The 22,785-nt window shown below is 46.7% G+C and overlaps 1 protein-coding gene across 3 annotated transcripts in view; it reads right to left on the reverse strand.

Moving 5' to 3' along the window:
- Positions 1-16,871, reverse strand: part of Glt1d1 (glycosyltransferase 1 domain containing 1) — a 70,297-nt gene extending 53,426 nt beyond the window's left edge. For 2 of the 3 annotated variants that reach the window (XM_076866401.2, XM_076866391.2), the window contains exon 1: positions 5,311-5,388. In XM_076866401.2, coding sequence (XP_076722516.1) covers positions 5,311-5,363 — 53 coding nt within the window. In that variant the 5' untranslated portion in view covers positions 5,364-5,388. Of the gene's footprint in view, positions 1-5,310; positions 5,389-7,208; positions 7,358-16,803 lie in introns of those variants that run through there. The other variant, XM_076866409.2, reaches the window with a different exon arrangement.
- Between the last annotated feature and the right edge of the window lie 5,914 nt (positions 16,872-22,785).

Genomic DNA, 22,785 nt, shown 5'->3' on the forward strand with positions numbered 1-22,785 from the left:
CCTGTCAGGCCCCAGGTCCTAATGGGTAACACTGATGTTTACTTTCCAATGCTTTATGCTGTTGGAATTCCTGACTGTGGACCTGTTTGAACTTTCTCAAGATACAGAGACAGAACAGGAATGCAGTGAACCTGGTTCCCAGAGGCAGCAGGTTTAGGTCTTGAAGATGCAGGGATGGGCAGGTGCTCATCCCATGTAGGAGATGCTCACCCCATGTGGGAGGACATGACTCTCTGGGGACCAGCAGATCTCCGAGGGCAGTAGGGCAGCCAGTAAAACTGAGGTTGCTAGAAGCTGCCTGCAGACCGGGGAGACAACCCTGGGCTATCCCAGTGGTCCATCCTGAGGGTGAGGAGGGAGGCAGGTATGGGACACACAGGGAGACTCAGCCACGAGGGCTTGGAGGTGGAGGAGTGGCCGTGGGGCGAGATGAGAACTGACCAGGAGCCTCTGGGGGTGAGCACTGCCTGCTGAGCCCCTGTAGCTTAGGACCTCCAGGTCCATAGGTCTCCAGAACTGTGGGACAATGAATGGGGTCCTGTGGTACCTTGTCACGCAGCATTAGGCAGCCAATGCAGCCTAAGCCACTAAGGAAGTTCCCTTGGCAAAGACTGCTGGTGAAGAAGGCAAAGGAGGAGAGTGGGAAAGCCTTTCTCAGCACCTAAAATGCTGCTTCAGAGGCAAGCAAGGCCAGGGGCCTGGCTGACACAAAGAGCCCCTGCTGCGGTGGGGGAGGCGCCAGAATTGGGCTCCAGTCCACCCTGGGCTCCAACCAGCTCCACCTGGAAAACGTGACTTAGGGCAAGGTGCTCATTTCTCTGATCCTCGCCCTCTCCCCAGAGACAGAGATGGTACTAATTAGCTGGTTAACTGACTGGTTGCTGAGACCTTAAAAGAGACTGTGCACAACACACCGGGTTCCCAGCAGATGCCACGCGGAGAGCTAGTCTCACTGTGCTTTACACCAAAGACATTCAGATACACCAGTCCAGAAATTGTCTGAATTATGTTAGCACTTAGAAGAATGGAACTTGAGCTATTTCACCTACTTATTTTTCAGTGCTCATTTTATAGATAAGAAAAGGAAGTCCTAAATAAGTTGCACTTTAGTCTTAATCGCAAGACTTTTAAAAACTCACCATAATTGTAATTGGTAAGTTCTAGAAGCCCTTTTGAACCTTTTCCTTTCTGCAGCATGATGTGTGGAGAATGCATTTAGAAAGCTATTTTTTTTAGTGTACATATGTATGGTGTTTTGAAATATGTGTACATTGTGGGATGGCTAGATCAAGCTCATTAACACACACATCACCTCTCTGACTGGTCATTCTGTGGTAAGGACATAAAAGCTATTCTCCAGCAATATTCAAGATGCAACACATTGCTGTTAACGACAGTCAGCATGCTGCACAACAGATCTCCAGTCTCTTCCTTCTGACTAACTGAAGCTAGAGTCTTTACCAACAATTCCCCAGTGACCCCCACGGCAGCTTCTGGAACCACGGTTTCAGCCTCTGCTTCTAGGGATCCTGAGATTCTACAGGTAAGTGGGCTCCTGAGGGATCTGTCTTTCTGTGTCTGGCTTATTTCTCTTAACAGAATATCCTTCTGGTTCATCCAGGTGTTTGCAAATGAGAGGATTTTCAAAGCTAGAATCCCACGGGTATATACACCCATTTTCTTTACCCACCAATCTACGGATGGACAGTGAGGTCAATTCCCCATCTTGGCTGTTGTGAACAATGCTTTAGAATGTGGGGTGCAGATGTCCTAAGGAACACAGGGGAGACCCTCTCCAAAAGTGTATGCAGTGGCCTACTCACCAGTATTGCTTACAGTTGAGGGGAAAATGGAAATAGACGCAACCTTTCCTAGCCAACCATACTGTGGAAGACCACTCAAGGACAGAAGGAATGGTCTAAACATCCTGTTAGATAGAAACAGCTAACTGAATTATGACATGACTGCAATTTTAAAAACACCCACAATCTGCAGAGTGAGAGCCGGAGGGTGGGCTAGAGGAAGAGAGCTAGTCGGATGCCAGGTTTCAGTTTCGGAAATCACCGATTCCGTTTCCTCTGCACAAATGCACGCGGGGGCTGCTCCAGCAAGTGATTAGACTCCTTCTTGATCAGTCACCTGAGCCTGTCGGCTGCCCTGTTAGGTTCAAGCCTGAGCATATTTTCAACAAGAAACACAGGATGGCTTCATTCACACAGGGGACTGCCAGCATCAAATGTCCTGGAAAGTTATCTCTCACTCGCTGGTTAAGGCCCCTGAAAGGAGCCAGAAAGCCAGCTGCAGGGTGGCAGGTGTCACAGCCCGAATGAGAACAGCTACAAGGGTCCCTTATTAAACACTCCAGAGACTGACTGCAGTGTGGACAGGCCCAGAGCGAGCAATGAATGTGCCACTTCAAAGTTCAAATTTATACTGTTTTCTGAAATACTCCCACTATCCCTGCAGCATATCTGCAAGGCAGACCAATGTTGCTAAGGTGCTATCCCTTTGTCTGCATATTTGTTCTAGCGACTTTCTTACCTAACCATGCCCTCAGCAAATACTAATTTTAAAAAGTAAAGTGAGCTGGGGAACGGAACAGAGCTCAGTTGATAGAGTACTTGTCTCGCATGTGCAAGGCCCTGGGTTCAATCCCCAGTACCACAAGGGAAAAACAAACAAAAAGTGAACTTGCACTTGTCCAGGTTAAGGTCTTGCTTATGTTGAATACACACACCCACACACCCACGGCTTGTTTTCCTTCACAATATGTATCAGAAGCTTAGAAATGCCTACACCCTAAGATCACTTTTAGAAAATTCTAAAGTAAGTGAGATGAAATCTTTTCCAAAAGAATATGTAAATGTCTTTTCATCAATACACTGTTTATAACTGAGGGGGAAATAAGATGCAATCCTTTGACAACAGAGGCAATGTTCTGATAATATTGTTAGGTAAAAATAAGTAACTAAACTAAAAGTACCATATGACTACAATTTAAACATACACACTATGCAAGATGGTGGGAAACTGGAGCAGCATTTTGAGTATTTCATATCTGCTTAGCCCCTAGTCAGCAGCCCACAAACATCTTCTGAAGGTAGTTGCAAGTTTAGATTGTAAGAATGTATCTTTTTTTTGCAAACTTAATTTTTTAATAAAAATGTGAAACAAATAAAACCAAATCACACACAGACTCTGGTCCTTTCTGCCTAAAATCACAGGTGCCATAGTTTCTTCCTTGCCTTTTTATATAGTTTCCAAATCACCTACTAATGTAATTTCAGAAATCAGTGAATGTATATATTTAATAAAAAACTATAAAAGTTTCATGGTGCATGGAGTAGAACTGAAGTCCAGGCAGTTAGTAACAGTGTAGCACCTGCTGATGTGCAGAACTGGCTCATGAGTACTGGGTACCTTGCCTGGTGAAAACCGCATGGCCCAGCAATAGGCTTCTCACCGGCCGGCCGGGCTTCTGTTGTTTTTCATAGGTTACACTACCCAGTTTTACTTTTTAAAAGATAGCCCTTGGGAAGGATGATATTTGATTTCCATAATGAAAAAATGAGCAACTGACAAACAAATAAAAGCTGAGCCAAATTTACTCTGAGGGGTGCTGCCTCTGGTCCTGAAATTTGTTAGGTGGTGCAATAAAATTGGTTAATTGATTTTTTCCTCAGGGTTGTCTGGGGGTGGGGGGCTTGAGCCCCACAACTCTTAAGAGAAGCAAACCTAATTTCAGATGTCTTCCTGTTTGTTGAAACAGAGGTCAAGAAAGGTAAAACTGAAAAGAACCCAAGTTCAAAGAAAAAAAAAGCATTTTTGACTACAGTGTGGGGAATAGGTCCTTGCTCATCTGCGTAGAATGTGAACTGGAATAACCTTTCTGGGTAGCAATTTGTCAGTGTCAATCAAAATTTAAAATAATAATAATACTGTCCCCTGGCCTACAAGTTTACCTAGGAATTAGTACTACTGATAGCTCTCATAATGAAGTTAAGACATATAATCAAAGGTACTGCAACATTGCTTAGAACAGCAAAACTCAGACTTCAATAAATATGTGCATTCTTACAGTGAAATTCAGGTTGAGTAAGCCTAATCCAAAAATCCAAAATAGGAAATGTTCCAAAATTGGAAGCTTTTTGAAGACTGACATGAAGTCACAAGCTGGAAATTTCCAATTCTGACCTTACATAACAGGTCACCAACAAAAGGCAGGCATACCACAATACTCTACAGAACTACCTTCAGGCCATGAAATAAGGTGTATAGGAAATATAAGTAACTTTTTAGACTTGGGACCCATTCCCCAAATATTTCATTATATATATGCAAATACTCTACAATTTTAAAAAATCTAAAATCACAAACACTCTGTCCCTAGCATTTCAGAATAGGAATACTCAACTTGTACCAGGCAGCCACTGAGAGGGAGGCTGACATAGTTATGCAAGTGGGGAAGGTACATAAGGAAACATACAGAATAACCTAACTTGTAGGAATAAAATATATTCCACATTGCAGGAGAAACAATTTGAAAGAAACACCAGGTATAAACGACATAGACAATACCTCTTGCAGCCAGGAGGATTCCAGATTGGGCTGAAGGGAGTCTGCAGCTAACCATCGGCAATAGCCTCACATGCACCTGTGAGCCAGAGCTGGCACAGGCCTCTCTCTGGCTCCAGGAGGAAGGTTACCCCAACACATTCTGGGATAAACCTCAGACTCTGCTACATCCTACGACACTTAGAAGAGATTTGGGGTCCTATGCTGTTCACAGAAAAGCACTCTCTGGGAATAACACTTTCAGAAGCAGGTCCCCGCTTCTGAAAAGAAATCACTTCTGACAGTGAGGGGTCCCAGAAACAGGACAGCAGGTACACTCTTGCAGGTTCACGAGCTACGATGCCCATACCAAGACATGCACTGCAGAGGCTGAAGTAGAAAAATTCAAAGACAATTTAAGGTCTATAAATTGAATACTTCAAATCATGGCATTTCCAAGAGACAGAGGAGGTTGAGTTGCTAGGGTTCCCAGGGGTGGAGATGCCCCAACTGTGTGGCTCGAAGGAGGGGCGTCCACGCAAATGTGCAAAGGCCTATGTGGTGGCCAGTATCCAAGAGGGTCACCTCCTTGCATACACTCTGGCTAGGACCCATGCCATATAGTGCCAGGTAACCAACGGGACTCCTGTTGGGCAGCTTCTGAGGCTGGGTGGTAGAAGACAAAGTGACTGCATTTTCTCTCTCTTGGGTTATTCTCTCTGGGAGAAGCTGGCCACCATTTCTGAGGACACTTACATGTCCCTGGAGAAGTCTCGTCTCCTGCCAATAGGTGATTGAGCCGCAATCATGGATATGACCCTCCATCAGCCCGGGTTAACCCGACAGCCCAGGTTGACCGTAGCACACAAGAGCCCCTAGGACAGAATGTCCAGCCAGGCTGCTGGCAAGCATGTGCTTAGAGCAGCTAAGTTTGGAGGTTATGCAATAGTAGGTAACTAACACAATAAATATATTTCTAGAAGAATCTACATGAAAAAATACTAGCTGGCTGCCTCTGGGGAGGACAAATGAGGCAGAAGGGACAAGAGGCAGGCAAGAGATCCCCTTTCATGCCACACCCTGGAGTCAGGCCTTACTCCAAGCTGGGGGAATGTTTTGCCATGCACATTTTTATTTAACAAATAAAAAAGAGCATGAAAGCAGAATGTCGCCATGTGTGGAGACAGCGTCCTGAGAGGCTCAACTGCAGAAGTGAGGAGAACCTCACCTCATCCTTGGCAGTGAAACTTCTGAACACCAAGGAAGCTTCACATATTTTGTGACCAAAAAGTGATCCCAGCATGAGTGCCATAGATAATGGTGGTCTACAAGTGACTGCTGTCCCCTGAAACACACAGCATAAATGACAGCTTCACCAGGCCACCAATTCAAGAAAGTCCTTCCTGGCTCAGCTAACACAGAACACCTGTCCTGCCCCAACTCGGAGGCTCTGCTCTCAGGGAAGCCATGCGGCCTGGGCGTATTACAAAACCCACCATCTGCAAGAAGGTCAAGACTGAAACAGGAGAAAAGAAGGACAATGTGCACCTCCTCTGGGTGTCCCAGGAAGCAGCCTGCTGGGCTCCCGAGGGGGCAACAGTCTCTGTAGGGACGTCCTGCTGTTGTCCTCACTGGTGACACTGACGGAGAGCTCATCCTCTGCCATCAGGTTAACCATCTGTCACTCTGCATCAGGCAGAGATGTCGATCACTTCTGTCCAGTACAAAAGAGCCCCAAAGCCAAGGGCCCCATGACCTACTGGACCTTCATTCCTTTTGCAATTAACCTAGTGATCTTATTCTGACATTATTTCCTGAATTGCCTGTTTCAACCCAAATCTCACAAGTGGTCTAAATTAGCTTTAGCACCCTCGCGTTTTCCTCATTAATTAATAAGCTGAATTAAAATCTGTCATAAGGACTCATGTGTAGAAAAGATTCCCATGTTTAGCTTCTGAAAGGTACACTTTGAAATAGGAAGTACACATGGAAACAGGATGGCCCTCTTCACAGTAAAGACAGTTTCAACATCCACTTGTTCTGTGTGGACACAGCAACCACATTTTGGAAAATTGCTCAGAAGAAAAACAAGTGAAGAGCTCCTTGAACTCCTTCCACTTGTGAACTGGATAAACAAGGTGCACCACTGTGCGCATTTCTGGAGTTTCGGGTGCTCTGGGTTTACAGCATTCCCACTGTTTTACTTTGGAAGAGTGTATTGTCATTTGCTTTTGCATTGCTGTGACCAAAAGACCCATAAACAATGATGTAGAGAAAGTTGGCTCTGAGCTCACGGTTTGAGAGGCCTCAGTCTATGGCCAGCCAACTCCACTGCTCTGGGCCTGAGTGAGACAGAGTGCACTGGTGGCAGGGGAAAGCTGCTCAGGACAGGGCAACCAGGAAGCAGAGAGCTCCTCTCACAAGGGACAAAATATAAACCCTAAGGCAGGCCCCCACCATGTGACCCACTCCTCCAGCCACACCCACCTGCCTACAGTTACCTCCAAGCTAATCCATTCAAGTGGATGAGTTCCCTGACTGGGTCAAAACTTTCATAACTGAATCATTCCACCTTGGAACTTTCGTGAATTGTCACACATGAGCTCTTGGGGGATAGCTCACAGCTAAACCCCAACAAAGAGCAGGAAAGTTACCTTGTAAGAGTCGGCCTCCCCTGTAGAGGTGAAGAGCCAGAGCTGCCTCCAAGTTCTCAGCCGCAATGAGGTCTGAGACTTCAGACGGGCTTTCAAAGTCAAAGGCGTCTTTCAGAATGCACACGTGTCCTGCCGCTTCTAGATGGTCCCTGTGTCAAAAACAGAGAGATGGGGGAAGATGAAGGAATGCGGACATGCCACAGCTTGCTCCTGTGATGGGGAGTTTAAGTCAATTCTATGAGTAATTTTTATTTCTGAATTGCCCTTTAGAGGAAATCTGCTTTGAAATCGAAAACACAGCTCAGCTTCGAGGACAGCAGCATTTGTCCACCAGTCTCTGACACAACAGACTGTGGCCAGGACAAAGGTCAGAGGGCCAGGGCTAATTCAGGCTGGCTTGGCAGACTTCAGACGTGGGGTCCACTCTGCCATCTCCAGTGACATGTGCTGAACAAGAGAGTTCCTTCTCTGTTTCTTTGACTCCACGTGTCACTTTTTTCTCTTGCCCTTTTATTGTGGATTGTACCCAAAATCTGTCTTCAGTCCGCTGTTAGTCACTTCTTAAAAAGGACTTCAAAAGTCACCTATTACCATGACTTCAAAAACTACTTCCTGGCCCTTCCCTTCTACCTTCAGAAAGAATCCTTTCAAACACATCTCTTCCTTCTTCCCACTTTAACTCAGTTCCTGGTAACATAAATCACACATGCAGAAAAGAACTGTTCAGGATGATACCAACAGCACAAATGAGAAACTGGGGGAAAAAACTACCATTTACAACACATACAAAAGAAAAAAAGCTAATTTTCTTTGTATATAAAGAACTTTTATAAATCAACAAGAAAAAGCCTAATAATCCAATAGAAAAATATAGTTGGCATAACATTGCAGTTCACAGAAAAACAAAAGCAACTGGGATTTTATTTTATTTAGTTATAGGTGGACAAGATATCTTTATTTTATTTTTATGTGGTGCTGAGGATCGAACCTGGTGCCTCACACATGGTTGGTGAGTGCTCTACCTCTGAGCCACAACACCAGCCCCAATGACTGGGATTTTAAATGAAGGAAATGGAACTCAATTTCATAACCTTTTAATGTAAAATATGTATAAAGACCAAGAAGTCTTCCTACGGCTTCATGAAATAAACCCTCCTGCACACTATTTGTGAGAGTAGATTAGACCAACCTCTTTGATGGGTGGTACAGGAACAAGTAGCAAATCCAAAGCACACAAGTCTTCTGGCCATGACTCCATGTCCAGGGACTTACTCCAGAGGTACATTTAAATTGTGTGCAGAAACAGGCAGCCAGGAACAGCATCACCACTGTGTTTGAAAGAGCAGGACTGAAAACCACTACCCAACTTGATCTTCTGCCACTAAGAAAAGGCAGTGAGTTGGGTCACCACAAAGCGACTCAGAATGAGCTCCAGACTCATAGTGAGCAAAGCAGAGAACGCCTGTGTAGATTCTGTGTTGCACAGAGCATCTTGAAGGAAATCCAGAAAGGCATGGTAGCATCTGTCCCAATAGGAGATAGAAGCAGGAGGGGGACTTCCCACTACATTCCCTTGTTCTCTTGGGGATTTTTGCTGTGTGCATGCATTATAATTCATAATTATTTGAGATGTGTGTGTGTGTGAGTACATGTGTAGGTGACACTCAGAGCCAAGTCTTTGCCCTGATTAAAACCTCCAACAGCTCACAGTAGCCAGTTCAATTAAACCATGTGAAAATGAGGTCCCTCTTGGTCTTACTTAATGAATAACCTGACCGCTGAGCATGTCCCCACTGCAAAGCCCAAACACCCGAGCCCAGCTCAGGCAGGCACCACCTCCAGCCACAGCCCATAGCTGATGCCACCCATGGCCAGCCCTGCCTTCCACCCATAGGACAGCTGACTAGCCAGCCACCTGGCCCCACCTCCTGCCATGAATGCTGACAGCCCTCCTCCCACTCTCTGCTCTGGGTCTCCCCCTCTGTATCCCCACCACACTCTCTCCCTGGCACTTACACCCTCTGTGCTGCAATTATATGAATGGTGGAGTCACAAGTTGGGGCTCTGGTGACAAAATGAGCAAATAGGTGATAATCAAATACACTTAAAATGACCCTTGAGAATTCTCCTAAATCACCCAGCTAGCCTGAGGGTCTGAGATGCAAGTCCAACAGAGCCCTTTTTACTGCAGCTCCACCAGCGGGGTCATTATGTCCTTATCCAAACAAACTATCTGGCTGCCTGATGTGGAGGAGAAATATTTCACAAAATCCTCAGAGTTAGAGAAAGAGGAGGAAGAAATTGAGGAAGGAGAGAAGGGAGAGATGCGAGAAGAGGAGGGAGGTCAGGAGGAAGTGCAGCGGGGAGAAGAGGAGGAGGGGAAGGATGTGCAGAGCGGGAGGAAGAGGAGAAACAGTAACAAGTAAGAGCAGGAGGAGGAAGAGAGGGAAAAGGAAGAGGAGGAGGTCATCTTGACTCTTGGGCACTGTGACCCTGCTAGGTTTGGTTGTGGTTTCAGGGTGACCCCCCTAGGCTCAGTGCTGAAATTCAATCCTGACTGTGAAGTACCAAGGTGGAAACTTACTCAGGTTGTTTAGAAAGGGCTCTGGGAGGCCAGCAGATCACCTAACACCGTGAGGTGCAGCCCTCATGATGGAGTACCGGTAATTACACAAAGAGGGAGAATGCACAAGGCACACGCACGTGTGTTCCCTGTCTCTTGCCACGTGATGCCTTGAGCCACCTTGAGACTCTTCCTGGGAGAAGGTCATCAACCCCTCAACCCTGAACCTGCGTGTGAGTTAAACAAACCTCTTGTTTACAAAGTTATCCAGCCTCAGGTATTTCATCACAGTTTCAAAGCATGAACTCATTCAGATCATAACATGGCCAAGGACTTTGCATTTGGGAGCCACACAGGAACAAAGACCTCAGGAAGAACAGCAGATCCAAGTCCTGAAGCTTGCAACCACTGTGGGCATGTGTACAAAAGAGCCCCAAAGCCAAGGGCCCCATGATCTACTGGACTTTCATTCCTTTTACAATTAAACTAGTGACCTTATTCTGACATTATTTCCTGAATTGCCTGTTTCAACCCAATTCTCACAAATGGTCTAAATCAGCTCTAGCACCCTAGCATTTTCCTCATTAATCAATAAGCTGAATTAAAATGTGTCATAAGGACTCATGTGTACACAAGAATCCCATATTTAGCTTTTGAAAGGTGTACTTTAAAATAGGAAGTACACACTCACTCATAGAGGAAGGATAACTTTTCCTGCTGTTTCCTTTCTACAATGTAAATTGAATACCCAGGGGTCCAACAGCAGCATGCAAATGAAGAAAAACTAAGATCTTAGGACTGAAGTTGGCTTATGCTGTTGAGGCACGGTTATATCTTGATTTTCCCATTTTCACAGTTGAATCTGATCCTGTCATTGATGTTCAGCAACACTGTCCCTCTCCCCCAGACTTTGCAGCCTCCGTAGATGTAGATAGTAACTGACTAGCAGGCTGGAGAAAGGTCTGCTGCCCGTGTAGCTACTGCCCACTTGGGCCTAGAAATTGTTATCATGCAAAGGTAAGAATCCAACATGCTTGTGAGCAGAAGGGAATAATTGCTATTTCATCTTCTTAAAGCTCTAAGAAATGAGCAGCTGAGAAAAACGTATTGATAATTGGAAAAGGGTTTGAATTCTTCTCAGAGAATCCATTCTTGAGAGATTTATGACCTCTGCAGAATCTATACAGAAGAGCACAGGAAGAATGAGATACATGATAATGTATCCTTCCTGATCTGTGAAACCTATTTCAAGCAGCATTTTGACACTGACTTTATGACCTCATAAATACTGTAAATAATTTTTTCATCTTAATCCTCTGTGAATTAACGTTTTACCCTCATTTCTAGTTGACATATAACACCTTTAAGTTGCACTATCTTTATTCCTTCTGTCAAGTAATAATTTAGTTCAGCTAACAAATTCACGAAGCACCAATTATGCCCAAGGAATTCTATTTATTTTTTTCCTTAAGAAAAATGTCACATTCAAATGAAAACACTTGCATGCTATGGTCCAGGTGGAGAGAGGGCGGCCACCGCTGTGGAGTCTGGCTCCGCAGGATATATCCTGGACACAGGATATCTGGTGTGATTCTGGGCCAGCACTTCCGACCCAAGGCTGAGCAGCTGAGCAGGCCCACACGCTCCGGCGTTTACAGGTGGGATCCATATGTCCCCCCTCTAACCTGGCTACCAGGTTTGCCCCACAATGAATGTGATTCTTACCCCAAATCCAGCTGTGAATGGTTACAGCCTGATCTGTGGGTGCAGGTGACTGCCAGGCCTGCAGTGTCAAATCACACTTGGAAGCCTGGGCCTGCCTTCTAGTTGGGTCACAGGATATGTCTCCATGCAGTGGAAAGAAAGCCACTGTAGCTGTCTGTCACCCCAAGGGCTGTTCTGCAGGAGTGGGTCCCTGACTTCCTGTTCAAGACCCACATCATCTTCCCAGAAGAACCCATATCTTTGATGCCCCTAATTATTCCTGAAATGCTTTGCTCTTCAGATGTGGGTTCTAATATTCACAGGGCTTAGGAGACGCCTCTGCAGAGTAGGTGCCAAGCCAGTGCATCTACAGCGCTGACGCCCAGCCATCGGGCGTAACCTAACAGTAGCTCAGACAGCCCGCACAAGGCTATCTCACCTCAAAGACTACATAGAGAGAAGAGATCTTACAATATTGATGTGTTTTCAGCCCCGGACTTTTTACCCAGAATGCATTCTTTGTCTCTGTCACCTACATCTTCTAAACAGTGGCTAGGCAGTGGAGGCCCGAGCTTCCTGCTGAGAGCCTGTGCACCCAGGAGTGCCCCTACTTGCTCCCAGCATCTGCCCTTCACTCCCCACATTCAATCCCAAGCCCTGTTCATCTTGATTCTTAAATATGACAAATCCAAAGGTGTCCTCGGTCCCCACCTCCTTACCCTCCATCTGCAATCACCATGACCTTCCCGTGCAGACTTCCCGCAACCTTTCAGGGCTGCTATTTCTTGTCCTGTGAGAAGGAGGTCCTGGTTGCCTCTCCAGTGGCATCTCCTGGCCCTGCCTGGAGCAGGCTGATCAGACTCAGCACTGAGGCGAGGCTCAGAAAACCACACTTGGAAACAAGCCTCGGAAGCAGCTTCAGACTCTACTCTGCCCTCTGTCCTCCTGCCTCCTCCCGGCTTCTTCCCCTCAAGGCAGTTATGAAAACTAGAATTTTTGTGTCCCACAAAATTTTTACGCCCAGTCATCGTGTCCTAAAAATCTAGAATTTTATTTCTCCAAGCAAGCCATAAAGCCTAAAACATTAATCTCCCTGTCTTGAACTAGCCATAAAGAAATCATTCTATTCCTACGTTCATATGTGAATTCACGAACATGATAATCCCACATCTTGTACAACCAGAAGGATGGGAAGTTGTATTCTATGTGTGCAATATGGCAAATGCATTCTACCACCTTGTATAATTAAAAAGAACAAATAAAAAAAAATTTTCATCTGCCTCGTCTGATGGAAGCCTGTGAGACACCATCCCAGAAGGGTGTCCTGCCCTGTGTCTGGGAATGGAATGCTGCCCAGAGGCTAGGAGGGACCTGTGCAGGGACAGGCCTCCCTGGCTTCCCCACTCCATCTGGACTATGAGAGCACAGCCTCTGTCCACTTGTATCTCTCCATGGCTGGCCCATGCTTTGTGGAGCCTACGCATGAAATGGACAATTCACCTGGATGTTTGGGTCTTTAATCTAAAGGCTCCCATATCATGTAAAACATAATCCATTAAATATGTTATGCTTTCCTCTTGGCCTGACCTGTTATAGGGGTGTTGGCCATGACCCATGCAGTGGGTGAGGAAGGGATTACTGCCTGCCTTCCCAAACGGAGCAAGCTCGATGGACTTGTGTGGGTGGTCCTGCACACTATAGGCCATTCAGCAGCATCCCCAGCCTCTGCCCACTCAATGCCAATAGCTCCCAACACCAGTTGTGGCAACCAAAAATGTCTCCAGGTATTGTTTAATGTCCCTGAGGGACAAAATTGCTCCCTTAACCTCAGCCCATCCTCTCTACCCCTGCTCCTATTGAGAATCACTGATCTGGAATAGACTAAACCACTAGGGTGGCACAACTCCATGTTCTCAAAAGGATACTCTCTTCCATCATCCCACTGTTCCCCCATTTGCATGAGACACTCTCCTGATCCTTTCTCTTCCCTTCCCTTAATAAGGCCCATATTTCTCACTAACAGTTCACATTTATTAAATGTATATTATGTGGCAGACACTATTTAGAAACACTGAAATGTACAAACTCATTTGACCCTGTTAACCACCCAAGAGGTCATACCAGCATCCCCTGGTTGATAAGACAAGAAGCCACTAGCTAGATCCTGCAGTGTTTAAGCAGTGGAGCTGGCACTTGAAGGCACCAAAAGGCTCTCCCTGACCTGCAGGCTGGATAGGTCCCCCACCTACATGCTCCCAGAGGATCTTGTTCTTCCCACATGAATGCAGCTTTGGAAATCGATCATCACTATGCATCGGCCATTAATCTACAATTTGTAAGAGACAGGGTCTTGCTATGTTGCCTAGACTGGTATCGAACTCCTGAGCTCAGGCGATCCACTGCCCAGGCTCCCAAATAGCTGGGACTGCAGGCGCACGCCACTACTACACCCAGCACAGTGTTAGCTTACAGTGACAAACTTGGGTGTACATGTATGGGACCATCACTTTTCTAACCTTATCTATCTCAGATGCCCTCTTCTGCCAAACTGACAGGATTCCTGGGTTACTCATTTGGGGGCTCCCTTCTTGATTGCACAAGGTCACTCGAAGGTTAGCAGGGTCTTTGGCAGAGAATATTTAAGTACTGTCTCCAATTCTCTCTGCTCACTGCTGATTGGCTCTTAGGGAATCCCCATCACCAGGGGAACCTCTCTTCCCTCCCTTTCCAGGATGGCAGCATCACATCCCCAGGGAACCTAAGCTTTCAAAGACCTAAAATGTCTCCCAGCAACTTCGGCAAGCCTCGCTGAGGTAAAGGAAGACAAACACTGACTCTGAATAGACACCAAAGGGCAAATGACAACCTTTATTCTGCACAATGCACAGTCAGACACCAGCAGAAAGAAAGAGTAACCAAGAGACCCTGTGCTCTGGCGTAGGTCAGCCTTCTCCAGGACCCACCAGCCTTGTCTGCCTCCACAACCCCAAGGCACTCCAAGACAGGCCACATCACAGGGGCATGGCAAACCTGTTGTTTGAAGGAATCAAGAAATGAGTGGATGGCTCTAGGGAGAACCAGTAGCTTTCCATTTATATCGCAACTGGTACAAAAGTAAGGAATGGCCTTTCGGGTGGGTTGAGTATAGCTCCTTAGAAGATGTGGGTTTATAGTTCTAGACAGGAATTGAAGGAATCCAGAGACTGTCACCCCAAAATGCGGCACCCTCATGTTGATTGTATTAAATTAAGGAACTTGAGAGCAGAGCAGCAGATGCTGGGAGAGGCCTTATCTGGATATCTTCTTGTCGGCTAGAAGCCCAGACTGTCAAGGAGGAAAACGATTCCTTCTGATTCTTCCCTGAGTTTTCATCAACTAGACTCTTGTCGCAGGCAGATAGCCTGAAGTTTATCACCATGCTGGGCAGACTTTTGCACACACCACTGTCTTCTATTTGGGCTATATTCAGTATTCCAAAGGCAGTCATTACAATCCATTGTCTGTACTGTGGGCCAATGACTCTGTCCCATGCCATTGTATGTCCTGCCAAGCCCACTGAAAACATTTTAACTACAATTTTCTCCATGGCCTATTCTCCTCCTGCCCTGTGGAAAGGGTCGTACAAACTCCAGATCACACTGGACTGGCGGGTAGTCACACTCTGCCTCTTTGCACATCCAAGTGTCTCTTCTCTCTGTCTAGGGAACCTTCCGAGGGTGAAGGAAGCCTTCCCTCTGTGTCCAGGGGGCCAAATGTTGAATGACAGGCACTCACTGTCTGAATTTCTAAAGCACCATCTGTTCTCCACCAGGATTAAGCTGGGCCTGGCCTTTCTCTCTGACCTCGTTCCTAGCTCTTGTCCCCAGCTGCCTTCAGTGACCTGCCTCCATGGTTCTGACCAGGCATCTCAGGTCTGCCCCAACTCAGGACCTGTGCTCCTGCGGTTGCCCCTTCCTGGGACCCTCCATTCAGGTCTCTGAGTGTTTGCCTCATTTGGTCTCTCTGGAACCCCATTATCTAAAGTGGCCCGGCCTTCAAGTTACCCTATTCTGTTTTCTTAATGATGCCAACCACCTGGGGGCCCTTCCTTTACTTCTGTTTCCTTCCCTGGGTTTGTCCCCAATGCTTCATTCAACAGAGACCCCTGGGGGCTTTCTCCCAGATCAACCCAAGGAGTGAATGGAATTTCCCCAAATTAAGTTTATGATAAACTATACAATAAAATCCCTAATTGTAAATTCCCCAGATGGATCCTCTGTGTGTTCTTTCCACTTTCCTTCTTTAGGAGAACTGTAACTTTTTTTTTTTTTTTTTTTTTTTTTTAGCTAAAAGGTACACACAAGAGTTGGTGGAGCCTCAACTGCTCATTTTGATGATGAGGAAAAAGTAAATTGGGAAGTTTCATGAACCAAGACAGGGGAGGGACAGTGCCCTTTCACTGGTCCTGTGTCCAACCCCAGCCAGTCCTCCGCTACCCCAAGCCCAGCCCTGGTTCTTTCATCCAGTTGAGACAGCCCAGCCACCACCAGGACTAGGCCAGAGGTAGCCATGAAAATGCCCCTACCCTGTCCTCCTGGCACCAGGTTTGTGATCCAGTGACCTGAAGACAAAGAGGTAAAATGCACAGCAAGATAGTTGCAAAAAAAGGTGAGTATTGAGAAGATAACCAGGGCTGGGGTTGTGGCTCATCGGTACAGCGCTGGCCTAGCATGCACGAAGCACTGGGTTCAATCCTCAGCACCATTTTACCATAAATGTAAAATAAAGATATTGTGTCCACCTAAAACTAAAAAATAAATATTAAAAAAAGAAGATAACCAGACAGAAGCATGAGGAAGATGGGGATAAAGGATGCTGAAGGGAAACAGGGGCAGCGATGCAGATGGGGGAGCCAGGACCCTTTGGAATCAGACCTGAGACAGGGGCAGAGTCTTCGTGAGCGCTAAACCCTCTGCCTGGAACCTGGCCCACCAGAGCCGCCCGGTTCCCCTGGTTGTGCCCAGAGCTCCCTCAGCAGGGAGGCCCGCTCTAAGCCTCCATTCACAGGAACCGCACCCGCAGGGCACCTCTCCGCGGACCCCGCTCTGCGCCCCCGGCCCAGTCGCTCACAATAGAGCGAGAAGCAGCTGGGCCATGCAACCTACCAGCTGCCGCCGCCGGCCGCCAGCGAGCGGTGCGTGGCCGCGAGCACCCTCACACCCCACCACCTGCGCCCTGCTGGGCGCCCAGCCTGCGCCCGGCCCGGCCGTTGGGGCGCGCGATTCGCGGTGCCGGGCGCGCTGGGGCCCGGCCCGCAGGATGCTCAGGCCCGGCGCGGCCCGCACCTACCGGACACGCTCGGCCGTCACAGCGTTGCCGGTGTGCGGCCGCAGCACCGCCAGGAACAGCAGCCGCATGCCGCCGCCGCCGCCGCCGCCACCGCCCTGGCCATAGACCTGTTCTGCAGCCTCCGCCGGCCCCGGGCCGGAGCTCGGTCACTCCCGCCCGAAGCTCCCCAGGCCTATTCGGCGCCCGCTGGCTCCGACACACAGAGGGGATGAGAGCGCGGAGGGGACCAGGGACAGGGGAGGGGAGGGGACCAGGGACAGGGGAGGGGAGGGGACTGTGGAGAGGGGAGGGGAGAGGAGGGGAAGGGTCAGTGGGGACTGGAGGGGAGGGGAGGGGTCAGCGGATAAGGGAGGGGCGGGGTCCGCGGGGAGGGGTGCGCGGGCCCTAGGGGACAGCGTGGGGGAAAGGGAGAGAGTCCGGGGGAGAGGGGGCTGCAGAGGAAGGATGAGCGGGCAGGTGGCGGCCCTGGGGCAGGAAGGGGTTCTCTAGAAGGGGAAAGAGAGCCGGATCAAAGGATTTCAGGCAGCTCTGTGGAGTTGAGGACAGGTCCGGTCCCACGGAGATCGGGACCACTGGTGGTCTGCGTCGCCTCCCCAGGAGATGAGCACTGGCCACTAATGGGCTCACCCAGGTGCAGGAATGGTTGCAGCCCTTTCCACGGGGCCAGGCCCGCAGATGTGGAGAAGGGATCTGAGCCTCATTTTCCACAACCTGCCTGACTTTAGTGTCTAGAGGGGACAGGGTCTTTAGGAGTGATGAGGCCAGAAGGGCCCTACCCTGGAGGGTGGAATAGGTCCTTTGGAAAGGCCTAGAGGGATAGCCCTTTCACCCTTCCCCCTCCTGTCCTGTGAGGATAGGGTGCTCACTACCCGGGCAACCAGCAGGAAAGTTCCATCATGAAGACAGCAGCCCTCACCCTTCACCAAATCTGCTGCCCCCTTGGTCTTGAGCTTTCCTGCCACTAGAACTGTGAGGAATAAATTTCTGTTATTTATAAATTACTCAGTCCATGTATTTTGTTGCAGCAGCGCAAATGGATGAGAGCAGCCATACTCATAGGCTTCTGGGATGAGGACTCAGACTGCCATTCAGCCCACCACAAAGCCCCATCTGGGAGATGTCTGCATTTATGAGGGCCCCATCCCCGCATCTGGGAGCATTCCCAACCTTCTCTAGCTAACCTTCATCCTCTTAGACCCTCTCTGGTCCTGATCCCATCCTGCTTTACAATACTGAGCGTGAGGCCCTTGCCTTCAACTGGGTCATAGCCTCCCTGATAGCTAAGTCACTCTGTGACCTCTGCGTGCCCAGGGCAACATCAGGCATGGCCAGCACAGTCAATAAAGGCTTGCTTAATTCAGTTGAATCATGGGTCATGCACTGTTGTGAGATTTTATCCTATGAGGAATTATTCCTGATTCTTTTTTTTGGGGGGGGGGGGCAGTGCTGGGGATTGAACCCAGGACCTTGTACATGCGAGGAAAGCACTCTACCAACTGAGCTATCTCCCCTCATTCCTGATTCTTAATGGGAGTCAGTGCTAGAAAAGGGTTTGCTAGACTGAAACTTGCATGCAATTTTTCCATTTACTCCTTATTCATCGGGGAGAGATTCTGAAATGCCTTTGGGGGCACATACCTACATGTTCATTGCTTTAGTTTACTCATTTGTAAAATGAGAAAATCTATAAACTATATCATAGTTAATTAATTCATTTTCATGAAGTCTTTTATGATTCTCCCATATAGGTAATAGAAAATGAAACAAAGGCAAGTATGTTATTGTGGAGTAGGTAGAAATCACTACTGGGGAAGGGTCAAGGGAACAGAAAAGGTTGTCGGCACCTCTTATGAAGCTTCCCTAGATGCTTTCAATGTAAGGGTCTTAAAATACATGTAAAGTAAAATCTGTTTTCTTTCTGATCATAGTATTTACTTGCCTATTTTTCTAGTTCCTAGCACCAGGGAAAATGGAACTTTATTATCTGCCCTGTATAAAAATGATAGCATTTTCAAGGGAGAGCACTGTAGGTCTGCTGGTTTTAGAAATAGCTCTGTGATAGAAATCAACAATTGACATTTTCCCGCCTTTACAGTAATGATTATCGAGGCACTCCTGTGTTTGTTCCTACAAAGGGTTTTGTCTGTGTGCCATTGTTCCTCACAGTAGTACTGAAAATTACAAAAGAGACAGACATGGAGGGAAAATGAGAAGGAAAGGACAGGGAGACAAAGACCCTCGTTAACACAAGACAATACTGTGGGACTGCAGTGTGTACGCCCTGGATATTTCCTTTTCCTTACTTCCATTGACAGAACTCCAAAGTGACCAAATTCAAAAAATAAAAGTAAATAAGAAAAGCTATTGATCTGAGAGCAACTCGTTCCTGCTGGTTTTGCTCAGTGAACATGAAGTTCCTGAGGAATGAGTGAGCACGGGTATGAAATCAGGACTTTCATCCCCACACTGCTGAAGACTGGCCAGAGCAGCCTCTAGATTCTTCAGCACAGAGATCTCCTCCCAAAGCTGGCCTGGCCACATTTGGCACTGCTGCCAGGATTCCTGTGCCAATCACACAAGAGCTGTGACTAGAAATGAGGACCTGTCTGGTGCTTGCCGGAGGCTCACAGTGGGGAAGACAGAGGTTCCTCTGACCTAAGCCCAGTAACAACCTGTGGAGGTGGAGGTCTTTGATCTTTTGACAGTTTTGCTTATTTGTATTAAGTAGGCCAAACACAGATAAGCGGGGGGAAAATGGTAAAAGATCACACAAAATTCCACTGCCCTGGGAAGGGCATCTGTATCCTTATCTGCTGTGTGTGCATGCATGTGTATGTACCGATTGTATTGGCTGAACGTTTTCAATTACAAATACTTCAAGTTTTCCAGGCTTTTTATATACATAGTTACAATGACATGCTGATCAAGGGGTCCTGACCATGTGCCTAACAGCCCTCTAAACTCAATCCCTGCTCTTCAGGGAATGCCCCAGTCCTCAGCTGCAGATTCTGCAGCTCTCAGCACTTCACATGTGAGCTTCACCATCTGGCACACCTGAGGTATCCCCAAGGTAGCAGACTCTTCATTCTGTTTCTATGACTCTGTTATAGGATTTTTGTGGAGAAGGGACAGTGATTGGGAGACCAGTGTCTGAGATTGGGGTCCCTGATGACTTAATGGCTGTGGCATGCTTGTGCCTGGGAAAGTTTCTGTGTAAAGGTGCAGGATGCCAGTTGCTATGGTAATGCCCTCCATGGGGAGGCTCAGCCTCACCTTGCTCTCAGGCACCACCAGCTCCTGGGAATGAAGGAATTCTCTTGCTGAGACAACCACAATGTTTCACCAGCTCTGCTGCTCCTGAACCTGTCCGCATAATAGTAACTTTAAACAATGGACTTTCTTGAGCTGCACAATGCTCCTAACACTGCCCAGTGCAACTGTAGAATGTAACTGAGGAAATACCTGCATACTGTGGCTAACTCTGTAACTTTCATGAATACAAGGAATAATGCTTGCATAGTGTTTGATTTGATCAATGAGCCATATATAGTAAAGATTGCTGGTGTACTTCCTTAGACCTGCTTCTCTATCAGTGAGCAGCACTGTACCTGATCCCAGCTATTTGTCTTCAAGATGTGTGTTTGAGTCTTTATTCTTCCAATCTTCCATGGCCCCTCAGGAACCTTCCTGTTTGGCCAAGTTGGTCTTTTATTTATTTTATTTTTATTCTTATTTCTTTGGTCATTGTTGTTCCAGAAAATAGGAACACTTTATACTTTTCCTGGTAATATGTTTTTTGTTACTTCCTAATTATGGCAAGCAAGTTCTAACATGGCCCAAGAGTTGCCATCTCAGGTGTGCACACAACTTCTCCGATTTATTCAATCAAGTGACAGTCCAGGGACTTTTGGGAAGACGCAGCAGAGATGAAGAGATTTGAAGATGTGATTTGATTCCCAAGTTAGTTGACCTTAAAACACTAAGATACTGCAGGCTGAGTATCACCTAATAAGCATTCTTTTAAAGAGAGTGAACATTTTCCAACAGCAGAATGACTAAAGTGTTAGAGGAAGTCTCTGTTGCCAACTCTGACCAGGATGGGCCATGTGGTGAGGAATGTTGGTGGGCTTTAGTTGCTGGGACCAGGCCCCCAGCTGATGACAGCAGGGAAATGGGTAGTACAGCCATATCTCAAGGGACACATACTGCCACCACCACAAGTACTGGGGAGAGAGTCCTGAACTCCAGAAATGTCTGCCTGGCCATCAACTGGACTTCAGTTGTGTGAGGCTAGGGCAGAAGAGATGGCTGTGCCAACACCCAGTCTTCTGACCTGCAGATCTTTGAACTAATAGATGGATACTGTTTTAAGCACTGAAGTGGTGGTAATTTGTGACACAGCAATGAAAAACTAACATGGCAGTACATCATGAACACATTTCTACCTCCTTGTCCTACATCTACAGTACGATCTGAATCATTGCATAGTATCCCAATGTCTGCCTGCACTATAATTCACTTCTTATTGGACATCTTTGCTCTTTCCAAACTTTGGGCTATTTTCATCAACACCACAATGAATATTTTACAGCTAGGTGCATACATTCTTCAATTCCTTATGTGGAATTGCACATTTAAAATGTGAGCAAACATGGTTTTGGTACAAATGACAAATTGCACCTCACATAAAGTTGTACCACTTTATCTTTCCAGTGGCCATTTATGAACTCACCTGCTTTCCAAAACATTGCCAACACTGATTACTTTCAAGTCAGTGACAAAACATGTCTCCTCTTTTCACATGTTTAAATTACTGGTGTATTTTGATTTGGTTCCTTGAAGGGCATCTGTGTCTTTGTCTGTTATGTGTGTATGCATGTGTATGTACCGATTGTATTTGCTGGACGTTTTCAATTACAAATCACAGAAAGCCACATTTGCTTAACTAAAAGGAAATGTATGGGCCTATAATTGAAAATCTTTCAGCTATGACCAGAACCAAACCCACATGTTGTCATTTTGAAACAAAAGTCTTTCTCTCATTTCTACCAGATTCTTTTGGGTTGCTCAATTCTTGGGTTTTACAAGATGGTCCCAGGCAACTCTAGGCGGATGTTGTTAAAATCTTCAGTCCCAGCAGAAAGCAGACTCTCTTCCTTCTCATTACAGAGTAAGCCCTGGTTAGCTCTGATTAGCCTATGTCATGATCCCATCTGTGAACCAATCCCTTCAGTTCAACAGATAGCTTAGTACTGGTTGGACAGGCTCAAGTCACACACACTCTTCTGGATATGGGGGTCCAGCCAGGCCCTCTTTCACCAAAGCAGCCTTGATGAACCAAGGAAAGCCAAGGTGCGATCCCCAGAGGGGGACAATGCTGATAGGACCCAAGGCAGCTTTCCTTTGAAGGGCCTGGCCATTCATGATGCCAATTTTATTTATTGGATGCTTACAAGATTCTTAAGAAATTAGGTCATTAACTCTGTCATGTACACTTCAAGTAGTTTTTCAGTTTATTTGCTGTTAACTTCATTGATTTTTTTAAACATTTATTTTTTTTAGTTGTAGGTGGACACACTACCTTTATTTTACTTTGATGTGGTGCTGATGATCGAATCCAGTGACTCACATATGCTAGGCGAGTGCTCTGCCTCTGAGCACAACCCCAGCCCTGCACTGATTTTTTATATACATGTTAGTCTTTGTGTAGTCAAATCTATTAACTTTTCCTTTACAGCTTCTGACATTAGTGTTAGGCTTAAAAAAATATTTTCCTTCCTAAGATTTTACATTTGCCAACTTTTTCTCCTAATGCTTCTATATTTTTGGTTTCTTCCTTTTAGTATTTAATCCATTTGGAATTTATGTTGGAATAAATTGTGAAGCCTATTTATCCCACACATTCAGTCACTTTTTCCAACAGAATTTACTAAACAACTAGTTCTTTCCCCAGGGACCTGAAACCCCTTCATCGTTCTGGGC

This window comes from Callospermophilus lateralis, chromosome 1 (genome assembly GCF_048772815.1).
Source record: "Callospermophilus lateralis isolate mCalLat2 chromosome 1, mCalLat2.hap1, whole genome shotgun sequence".
Taxonomy (NCBI): domain Eukaryota; kingdom Metazoa; phylum Chordata; class Mammalia; order Rodentia; family Sciuridae; genus Callospermophilus; species Callospermophilus lateralis.